Here is an 11,272-nt window from a genome sequence, read left to right as displayed (position 1 = left end):
GTCTAAGGAGGGAGTTCCGAACTAGGAGCAGCCACCAAGAAGGCCCTGTCCTATGTCTCTACTAAGCATGCCTGGGAGGGTGGTGCTGGGACTAGGAGAAGGGATAGGAGCGTAGTAACATGACTGGGGTTAGGGTGCTTTAACACTTGGTTGTCCCCACACTGATTCCTGCATTTCAAGGGGTTGGACTAGATGACCCTCAGGATCCCTTCCAACTCTATGATTCTATCATGCTAGAATCAAGAATTTTACTTAAGGCTTTTACTTTAAACATGCTTCTAAATCAACTGGCTATTTGTTCTGCTAAGCCAGGAAAACATTTCCAGATGCTTTCTAGGATCTTTTCCTACCCTTGAGGGAAATTATCCTAACCACCCAGCTCATCCCTTAGCCAAGCCCTACCCAAACCCTCTCCAAACCCTCTTTCTGACAGCTGATCTGTCAGGTTCTGTCTTACTCTCCACTCCCTCCTGATCCGCCAACCCTGATGGGATGCACCATCTCCAGGGGGGTAACTCTAGCTCTCTGTCGGGCCTGCAGAGAGCATTTTAAACAGCTTGATTCTGTCTCCCAGCCCTCATTTTTAAAGGTCCTTTCTCAAATTCAGTTCCTCCACTGTGCAACAGGCTGCTCCCAAAACTGCAGCAGGTCAGAGAGCTTTAATGGGGGAGGGAGTACTCTAGCAAGAATATACACACACACACACACACACACACACACACACACACAAATTATTCCTACAAGGTTGTTCCTCCACCCATTTCATCTTCACAACAACCCTGTAAGGTAGCTTAAAAGGTAACGGCTATATTTCAAGTTTGGGAAAGAAACAAAGACCTATTGGAAAAGAAAACCCCTTGGTGGATTTCACCAATAGAAGTTTTAACCATCAAAAAAGTCAACATGGAAGGGAAAAAAGCTACTTTTGAAGAACTAACCAAAAAGACAGATCATGGTATAAAACTCTAGCCGTATGAGGAGGTAGAAAGTTTATTTACAGGGTGGTTACAGTATCACCAAGTTAATGATTTACTAAAAGAAGATAAAAGGAAAAAGGGATTTGAGGATAAGAAATCTAAATTCAATATCAATATTCTAGAAGGTAAAAATAAAGTACTATCAAAAACATACCATTTATTATTGGATTGGTATATGAAAGATGAAGAGATAAAGGAAGCCATGGTTAAATGGGCTATCGATTTTGGCCATAATATCGAGTTTGATGCGTGGCAAGAACTATGGAATGTAAACATGAAATTTACGGCTTGCACTGCCTTAAAGGAGAATTTGTGGAAAATGATCTACAGATGGCATCTAACGCCAGTAAAGCTAGCAAGGATGTATAGAACAAAAAATAAAAAATGTTGGAAGTGTGGAGAGGTGGAGGGGGACCTCTACCATATGTGGTGGACCTGTAGTAAAGTGAAGGGCTTTTGGGAATTAATCTATAACGAACTTTAAAAAAATCTTTAAATATACTTTCCCAAAAAGACCTGAAGCTTTTCTACTGGGATTGATTGGAAAGGAAATTGAAAAAAAAAGATAAAAACCTCTTTTTATATGCCACGACAGCAGCCAGAAATATGTTAGCTCAGAATTGGAAAACAGACATAATACCAAATATGATGGACTGGCAGGTTAAAATGATGGACTACGCAGAACTGGCCAGACTATCAGGAAAATTAAGAGATCAGGACGAGCAGAAGTTTCAAGAAAATTGGAGTAAATATTTGATGTATATAAGAAAAAATTGTAAATCTTTGAAGACACTGGTAGGGTTGGAATAACTCTTACAGCGTGTAGTTGATAATATGATATATAAAGTACGTGACATTAGAATTTTATTTGATACTTACCTGTTACCGGAAAAATCCGAGGGCTCCCTTGGACAAAAACAAAGACACCAACCAGGATAACTTGGAGCAAAACAGCAGCCTGTAGGCTTGGCCTTTATTGAACTGTTTCAACAGGGTATTCCCCTCACTTGCAGGAGAGAGGAAAGACCCAGAAAGATGGTGTGCAAGACCTTATAAAAACTTTTGAAATTCCCATCCTCCAGGTCAAGCCCACCCCCAGAAACATCATGCATACATTACAGAAAGGAGGGGTTGAGGGAGGAGTTGTGGTGGTAACCTGAGTGTCCTGTCACCTGGCTGGTTCCTCCTTTCCCCCTGCCCATGAGTCACTTCCAGGAGACAAAGGGGAGTTGGCAGTTTCCTGCCCCCAGAGGGAAGATCTGATCATTGTCCTTCGTTTCAGTCCATGCTGAATCCACTCCCATATGCAAGTTCTTTGTGATCTTGATGGTCTTCTGTCTAGGACCATCAGGGTTGGCATAGCAACTGGGCAGGGCTCCTGTGGATGTGCTGGGATGGTGAAGGGATTATGGCTGACCAGAACCAAGCCACCCCCCTTTGATAGTCCTTGTCATATGGAGTAAAATAAAAATGGAACAGTGCAAATCCGATGTATGGTTGATTTTTCTATGAATTTATAACAGAAGTGTGGCATATGTAGTGTGTGAGTTGTGATAGGAATTTTATGGTCTGAGATATATGGTAATGTTCATAACTGCACATACATAGATCAACACAGGAAGACCAACCTGGAACCATTTTGATTCCTAAACTGACCAAATCCTTTCTCTGCAAGGTTAACCTGGAAAAGCCTCCCCATTGTCTCTTTCCTCACAAATCCTGTCTCAAGGATATGTCTGTTTGAATAAGGTGTGAGCCTGTGACCTGGCCCAGGAAATAAGTATTTTACCACTACAAAAGAATGGCCAGGCTCCCCAGGCAATCCAATCAAGTAACTTGCCAGACAGGAGATAAACTGTGACAGGAGAAAAACAACATTTAAATTTTTGTGATGCATGCATAATGTTTCTGGGGGTGGTCTTGATCTAGAGCATGGGAATTTCAAAAGTCTTTATAAGCCATTGCACAGCATTTTTGTGGGTCCTCTTCCTCTCCTGCGTGTGAGGGGAGCACCCTGTTGCAACAGATTAATAAAGATCAAGCTTACTAGCTGCTTTGCTTCTCAATATTCTCTGGTTGGCCTCTGTTATTTTCTCCTACCAATAGGGAACCTATGTAAGGACTCTATATGGGCTCTTGGATACCCCATAAGGGAAAGGGCATATTTTTTATTTACAACAGAGTGTGAGTGTGTGAAGTTTGTACAAACTGAATGATTGGGGTGGGGGGTTCCTGCTACATACCAAAGAAATGGAGGGAACTCAAAGGCACGATAGAGCCTAAGTTAAATATGTAACCTATATATGTGTATTTATGAATGTATGTATGTTTACTGAAAATCAATAAAAACTTGATTTGCAAAAAAAAAGGTAGCGACTACCCCAGAGGGAGAACCATGTATGGTGCATTGAGCTCCCTGGAGGACAAAGAAACACTTTCATGTACTTTCCTTTGGACCTTTGAGCTTCTCTGTAAACTGAGCCACTGCCACAATACTTTGTTTCTTCAGTAACCTGCAAGAAAGTGGCACACATACATACATGCTGATCTCAGTTTATTTATTAAGCCATGTGGTAAGGGTGTAAAAAAAAGTCCAATGCATTAGGTAATTTTCAAAGTAATTTGTATGTTGAAAAGTGCTGCAGAACTGCAAATATTTCTGCAACCTTTGAGATGACATTGTTAAAAAGGGTTTTTTAAAAACAACAACAACTGTGGCATCGTGAACGCGAGTGAAAGTGAGGCAAATATAGAGAGGATTTCTGCCTCTGTAGACCAAGGTTCAGTCACTATTTCTCAGCCTAGCCTATGTGATAGGAATTTTATGGTCTTAGATATATGGTAATGTTCATAACTGCACATACATAGATCAACACAGGAAGACCAACCTGGAACCATTTTGATTCCTAAACTGACCAAATCCTTTCTCTGCAAGGTTAAACTGGAAAAGCCTCCCCATTGTCTCTTTCCTCACAAATCCTGTCTCAAAGATATGAATAAGGTGTGAGCCTGTGACCTGGCCCAGGAAATAAGTATTTTACCACTACAAAAGAATGGCCAGGCTCCCCAGGCAATCCAATCAAGTAACTTGCCAGACAGGAGATAAACAAGGACAAGAGAAAAACAACATTTAAATTTCTGTGATGTAGGTGGGATGTATCTGAGGGGTGGTCTTAGGTTACACCCCTTCTGTGATGTATGCATAATGTTTCTGGGGGTGGTCTTGATCTAGAGAATGGGAATTTCAAAAGTCTTTATAAGCCCTTGCACGGCATTTTAGGGCGTCCTCTTCCTCTCCTGCGTGTGAGGGGAGCACCCTGTTGCAACAGATCAATAAAGATCAGGCTTACTAGCTGCTTTGCTTCTCAATATTCTCTGGTTGGCCTCTGTTATTTTCTCCTACCAATAGGGAACCTATGTAAGGACTCTATATGGGCTCTTGGATACCCAATAAGGGAAAAGGGCATATTTTTATTTACAACACCTACTTCACAGCATTGTTGTGAGAGGAAATTGAGGAAAGGGAGAACCATGTATGGTGTCCTGAGCACTGAAATGAGGCTGCATTTTAATGTTGTATTTTAATCTTGTTTTTAAGTTGTATTTTAATCAATTGTTTTTTATCCCTGGTGTTAGCCGCCCTGAGCTCGGTCTTGGCTGGGGAGGGCGGGGTATAAATAATTTTTTTTATTATTATTACTACTCAACTAAATATAAAACCCACAAACAACTAAGATCTGTGACCATCTGCAATCTAGTTTCACGAACAGGTTTGCTTACAATAGTGTGCAATATATAATCACACAGGTTAATTGCTAATATAGAAATTGCATCCTTCTAAGCAACTGGGTGTGTTCCCCCCCCCCTTGTTCATCACTATTAAACACACACACACACACACAACTTAGTAAATGAATAGCCTGTTGTATTACAAAGTCCTCCCAGCTGTCAGCTAAGTCACAGACGAGCAGGAGGAATTAAAATGAATCTCATACTGGAACTCCTGCGGCTCGTAGGCATTATAGTCTATTCGTACCTGGAAGCTTGTGTGAAACTTGTTATTCCTGCGAAAAGAAAATCTGTCAGTGGTGAGATTGTGCTTATCACTGGAGCGGGACACGGCATCGGAAGACTCACTGCCTATGAATTTGCCAAACGGCACAGCAAACTGGTGCTCTGGGATCTAAACAAGGTACAAAATAGGTCCCCCTTTGAAACCCTATAACGAATGGGAATGGTAAATGCTGGTGTGTGGAAATAATGGCTAGCAGGCTTCCTGGGTTCTTAGAATCATTTGCAGTCAGTCCTACTCATGTTTTCCTGGAAAGAAACTCCATTGACTTCAGTGGGATGTACTGTGCTCCTTCATTATGTCCGTTTGCCCTTCTGCGGCAGGCAGGCGGATTTGCGGGCAGGCCACGGGGATGCTCCCAGGATTGGTATATGACCAGCTGGATTGTTCCCTGCCACCCTTTTGACAGGTAAGGGTATCCTGTTAAAAGGATCCGGAAGGGATGGCTCCTTTCTGACGCCCAGATGGGGGCTAGGGCCTTTCCACTCCTCTGAAGGGAACCACTTGGGGGATGCCCTGATTTGACATGGGTCATAGGTTGGCTTCACTCTTGGAGATACTTCCAGCAGATGGGCTGGAGTGATATTTGCGGTGACTTACCTCAATGCCTATGGCCTAAACCTACACATCTTAGTTTGCCTACCCATGGCGTACATGATTTTGCCCCTGAAAGGCAGTGACTGGCCCAAGGTCATCTCATGGGCTAAGTGGCCCTTTGAATTCCGGTCTCCCGGATCCTAGCTAGACACTCAGTTATGTACAGAATGCAAGGAAATGAGCCATTTTTCTCCCTTTCTGCGTGGCATAGCATGGCGTTGAGGAAACAGCTGAAGAGTGCAGAAATCTGGGAGCCACAGTTCATGCCTCTGTTGTGGACTGCAGCGTCAGAGAGGAAATCTACAGTGCTGCAGAGAAGGTGAGACCTGAAAGCGGCAACGTTTGTTTGTTTGTTTGTTTGTTTGTTTTTGTGTGTGCCCCCCCCCCTTTCTCTCATCCCCCTCCCATTTATGTTATATCCAGCCTGAAGAGCTCTGGAGTACTCAAAGACTTCCTCACTATTTTGTGATATTTTGTTTAGTCCTATAATAAAGGTATTGCCTGCCTCTGGATTCTGTGACTGTAAATCTAATCCCGGCTGCTCTTCTCGTTTGTCACATTTTAAAGGTGAAAAGAGACATAGGAGATGTCAGTATTTTAGTGAATAATGCCGGTGTGATAGCAACAGCAGATCTCCTTTCCACCCAGGACAAGCAAATACAGAAAACGTTTGAGGTCAACGTGCTCGCTCATCACTGGGTAAATATTGTTACGGTACTGCTAATTGGTGCTTTTTCTCTATTAAAAAAAAATGTTTAGGGGTACTCTCATTGTCCTACTCATATTGAAATACTGCCCTTCAATGAGGCTGAACTTAGATTCACAAAATGTTTAGGGGTATGCGTACCTCTGCATCCCCCCTGATGTTGATAATAATAATAATAATAATAATAATAATAATAATAATAATAATAATAATAATATTTTTTTGTTTATATCCCACCCTCCCCGGCCAAAGCCGGGCTCAGAGCGGCAGCTAACAGCAAGTAAAAATAGCAGAGTGGACATAGAATCACACAGTCAATTAATTAAAATACATTCTAAAATCAGTTCAGAATCAAATTAATGGCTTCTATGAGGATTACAGAAGGAGAGAGGGGGTCAGACTGTGCCTTGGCCAAAGGCCTGGTGGAACAGCTCTGTCTTGCAGGCCCTGCGGAAAGATGTCAAGTCCCACAGGGCCCTAGTCTCTTGTGACAGAGCGTTCCACCAGATCGGGGCCACGGCTGAAAAAGCCCTGGCTCTGGTCGAGGCCAGCCTAATACATTAAAAAGTACTAATACACTGCTACAGTTATATCTGATAATCCAAACTAAACCATGACCAATGCACTTATATCATTTACATGCTAAATATTATGGTTGATACACACTTTGCCATAACTTAAGCTGATTTCCACGGAGGGAATCTATTCGTTTGGAGGCCGACACCGAGCTGGTCATCAAAATCATCAAGCTACACCCCTTTTCCCAAAAGCAAACATATTTTCAAAAGCAAACTGCTTTAAGGGGGAATGACTATCTCCTCCACCCCAAAAACCCTAGGCAGAAAATGCCTTGCAAGCAGGGCATGCAAGGAAGTAGCCATTGCCTGGGTTTAAAATTCATTCTTCATAGACAGTTGGAATAGCTCAGCTGGTAGAGCATGAGACTCTTGATCTGAAGGTCTTCTCCAACTCTACAGTTCTATGATTCTATAAAGACCTTGGGCGATCAGCGTAGCTCCTATTTGGTGCTCATCACCCCTGAGGTTAATGTCATAGAGCATCTCCAGCAAAGAGAATGAAGATGCTCCCTTCCTTTTCTTGCCATGTCAGTTCCGTAGCATCTGATGGTGGCGTGCCACTGCGGACCAGCCCCAATGGGGAAGTTCTGTTTGAGGCACTCCATCAGGGTGTGACAAGGGTGCAGAAATTCACCATGGGCAAATGGTTGTGGATGAGCTTCCTCCTAGCTTAGAAACTGGGGCAGCTGATGGGGTGTGGGAGTAAACCTGAACAGGTTTGTTTGTGGACGGAGTGAGTGAACTCGTATTCCAAGCAAGACATGGAACTCTAGGTAAAGTGTGGATGTGGTTCATGAACTTGCATCCAGCGTGATTACAGGGTATTTGTGGGTTGGGGGGGCGTTGAAATATTTGTTTGATTTCTGTTGCATTTTTATTGAATATTTCACTTGCGATAATATGCTCTTTAGGCCAAAAAGCAGCATATAAACAAACAGTAATATAGCAAAAGGAAATACTAGATATGTGGGAATCTAACAAAGTCTTCCCCCTTCTTTTCAAACTTCAAGACAACAAAAGCATTCCTGCCAGCAATGATGGCAAAGAACCATGGCCATATTGTCACTGTTGCATCAGCTGGTGGGCATCTGACAGTCCCTTTTATGGTGTCTTATTGGTGAGTGTAATAGAAACATTTCTGTTCATACCAAAGAATGCTCTAGAATTAGTCTAGAATAAAATTGTTACGTCTTCCGTGGTCTGTGTTTGCCTGAGCTTGAGTCTGGGCTAAGGATTCTCAGCCCCTGTGTTCTGATTCGATACATGATATCCAATCACAGGACATTTCAGGATTTGGGCCTCTGCCATTGGCCCTTAAACTCTGACTTATGATTCGCGGCTTGGAAGTTTAGCCAGCCAATCACGTTGGGAGTAGGAGTGGCCTAGGCCTTCAGAAATGTATATAAGCAATTGCTTTGCCCCTGTTGTCCAGTTCTGTAGTTCAATAAAGGTTCTTGCCGTTATCACTATGTCTTTCCTTGTGGGTGATATCCAACAAAGGCATATTCAGGGTAAACCCACTGAAATTAATTAATTTTTATAATGAATGATTTTAGAATGTTGTTTATGTTGTACTTTTGTACTGTTTTATTGTTGTTAGCCGCCCTGAGCCCGGCTTCGGCTGGGGAGGGCGGGATATAAATAAAATTTATTTTTATTATTATTATTAAATCAGTTTAAGTGTTGTGAAGAACTTTGGTCACTTATAAGTGATTTATTTTCTGTAAGTTTGTTACTAATTCTCTAGTATTATCTGTCTTAGCAATTCATTGATTGCGGCTATATTTTGAAAGCTTGCATGTTGCACATACATTGGGTAATGTATATCAATCTGCTACTGGGTCAAGTTCATGGTGTTAGTACTAATAGATAAGGTCCTTTACAGCTCAGGACCGGGTTGCCTGAGAGACTCCCTTATCCCTTACACACCCAATCGATGTCTGTGGGAACATTTCTCGGGCAAGTTCCAAAGATCTCTACTGTAGCAGGGCTTTTAGTGTGACTGCCCCTGTTCTGTGGAATAGTATATTCCTACATTGCAGGGGACTAGATGACACTTGGGATCCCTTAAAACTCTTTGATTCTAGGCACCCACAACTGGATACATTTTTCTTCTGAACGGTACAGAACACTGATCCAAATCCCTACTCAGAAGTCAGTCCCACTGAATTCAATGGGGTTTCTTGTCAAAAAGTATTTTCAGGACTTTCCCAGGTGGACAAATATCTCTTTGCTACGAGTGTCATTTTTTTAGAAGTTGTATTAAATGTATCAGCTTTTTTGTATGTGTGCTATTAACTGTTTTTTTCTGCTTTCATTGTACAACATCTTGAAATGGTTGTGTAGATTGTGATTATTATTATTATTAATAATAATAGCTAAGAAATGTTTTCAAAGATCTCCCAAATCTCCTCTTCCTCTTAGCTCAAGCAAGTTTGCTGCTGTTGGGTTTCACAAAAGTCTGACTCAAGAACTGTCTGCTTTGGGAAAGGATGGGATAAAAACCTCATGCCTTTGTCCAGTGTTTATTAACACTGGCTTTATTAAAAATCCAAGATCAAGGTAAGTAATGCGAAGGCTCTTTTCCTTTTTTTAAAAAAAAATCCCCTTTTGAAACAGCTGCTCCTGTTCTAGAAAAACATGTATAATAGTCCCCGGATTCATTGAAAAAAATCTGGTAACCATAGTCTACTGACATATCTGTTGGCTGAACAGCTTCTTAGTCTTCCACCACCACATGTAGTACAACGTCCTCTGTCTCAGACTGCGCTGACTCCCCCCACTCCTGGTTCCTGCCTCGCAGGTGGCATCAAACCCCATAAATTACTGGTTCCTTCTCCTAGATCACTTTCCTGGTCCCCTGCCTCTGCCCCATGCTCTTCAGGGTCCTGTCAGTCACTGACATCATGGGATTAATTTCATGGGCTAGCAACAAAGGAAACCATTACAGTGCTCCTTGGGTTACATATGCTTCAGGTTACATATGCTTCAGGTTACAGACTCCGCTATTCTTCAGGTTAAGAACTTTGCTTCAGGATGAAAACAGAAATTGTGCTCCGGCGGCGCGGCGGCAGTGGGAGGCCCCATTAGCTAAAGTGGTGCTTCAGGTTAAAAACAGTTTCAGGTTAAGTACGGACCTCCGGAACGAATTAAGTACTTAAACTAAGGTACCACTGTAGACCTTTGGAGGAATTGCAGAGAGTTAACAACATTTAAGAAACATTCTGGCAATTATTATAACAATGTTGCTACAGCTAATCTCAAATTGCCCCATATCCATGTTTCTGGCAACATTTTAGTGAGTGTTTTCCTTTAACCGCAGGTTGTCGCCTATTCTGGAGCCTGATGTAGTTGCGAAGAAACTCATCAATGGAATTCTTTGCAATCAAAACATGATTTTCGTTCCTTCAATTGTGAAATTCCGCTTGCTGCTGGAAAGGTATATGGGGTGCACGTAGGAAAGGAGCAATGAATTTCCGAGTTGTTATTTGGGTTAAAAACATGCCTTGTGGTCAAAACAACATCAGCAAAAAACAGGCAACCAAAGTCAAGTAACTGTATCTAAAAGAATTCTGAGCTTCTGTGACGGTTGTAACTTGATGCTTCTATTTTCTTTGCAGAATCTTACCCGATCGTGCCTTGGTGGCTTTGAACAAGTTCACAAACGTAAAATTCGATGCAGTTGTTGGAAGCAAGGGAAAAGAACATTAGATTAAGAGAAGAGATGCCTTCACTTGGGGTGTATATGAATCCATTATTCAGGTGTCTGATTAATGCCAGGCAAAGGGTAAATTATGTAACACCTTGTCTGTAACCTGCAGATGCAATCCCCTGAACTTCCCATCCCAAATATATTAAAAGCACAGTATCTTGGCATGTATATTGCTTCTTGGTATGTTGCAATCACGTACTTTCTTCCATTCTTTATGTTTATATGCCACCTTATGGGAGCAGCTCATCCATTAAGGCAGAGATGCAGCAATGCAGCCCTAGAAGCTCCTTGCTGCTTTCGAGGAGGAAGAGCGATGAGCTGGTAGCAAGTTTGTGACTGTGTGGGTGTACTGGCACAGCCAGTTCCACTGGCGGTGTGCCTGTGCAGCTCCCCCTTGCAGTTCCCTTGCCTCTCTTCCTTTTTAGTAAGCAGCAGCAACACCACAGCCATACAATCATAGAATTATAGAATTGTAGAGGACCCTGATGCTGGGAAAGATGGAGGGCACAAGGAGAAGGGGAAAGATGGAGGGCACAAGGAGATGCTGGGAAAGATGGAGGGCACAAGGAGAAGGGGAAAGATGGAGGGCACAAGGAGATGCTGGGAAAGATGGAGGGCACAAGGAGATGT

General features: G+C 42.4%; 1 protein-coding gene across 1 annotated transcript; it reads left to right on the top strand.

Moving 5' to 3' along the window:
• Nucleotides 1-4,914: 4,914 nt before the first annotated feature.
• On the top strand, nt 4,915-10,810 carry LOC310685984 (estradiol 17-beta-dehydrogenase 11-like). Its single transcript, XM_083459144.1, has 7 exons — nt 4,915-5,169; nt 5,858-5,965; nt 6,214-6,345; nt 7,941-8,047; nt 9,355-9,492; nt 10,253-10,369; nt 10,551-10,810. The coding sequence occupies exons 1-7, from the start codon at nt 4,960-4,962 to the stop codon at nt 10,639-10,641; spliced, it is 903 nt and encodes a 300-aa protein (XP_083315270.1). The 5' UTR covers nt 4,915-4,959; the 3' UTR covers nt 10,642-10,810.
• Nucleotides 10,811-11,272: the final 462 nt, after the last annotated feature.

The sequence above is a fragment of the Podarcis liolepis genome (assembly GCF_965112155.1).
Source record: "Podarcis liolepis genome assembly, chromosome: 9".
NCBI classification, from domain to species: domain Eukaryota; kingdom Metazoa; phylum Chordata; class Lepidosauria; order Squamata; family Lacertidae; genus Podarcis; species Podarcis liolepis.
This window is presented reverse-complemented; position numbering and strand designations above follow the sequence as displayed.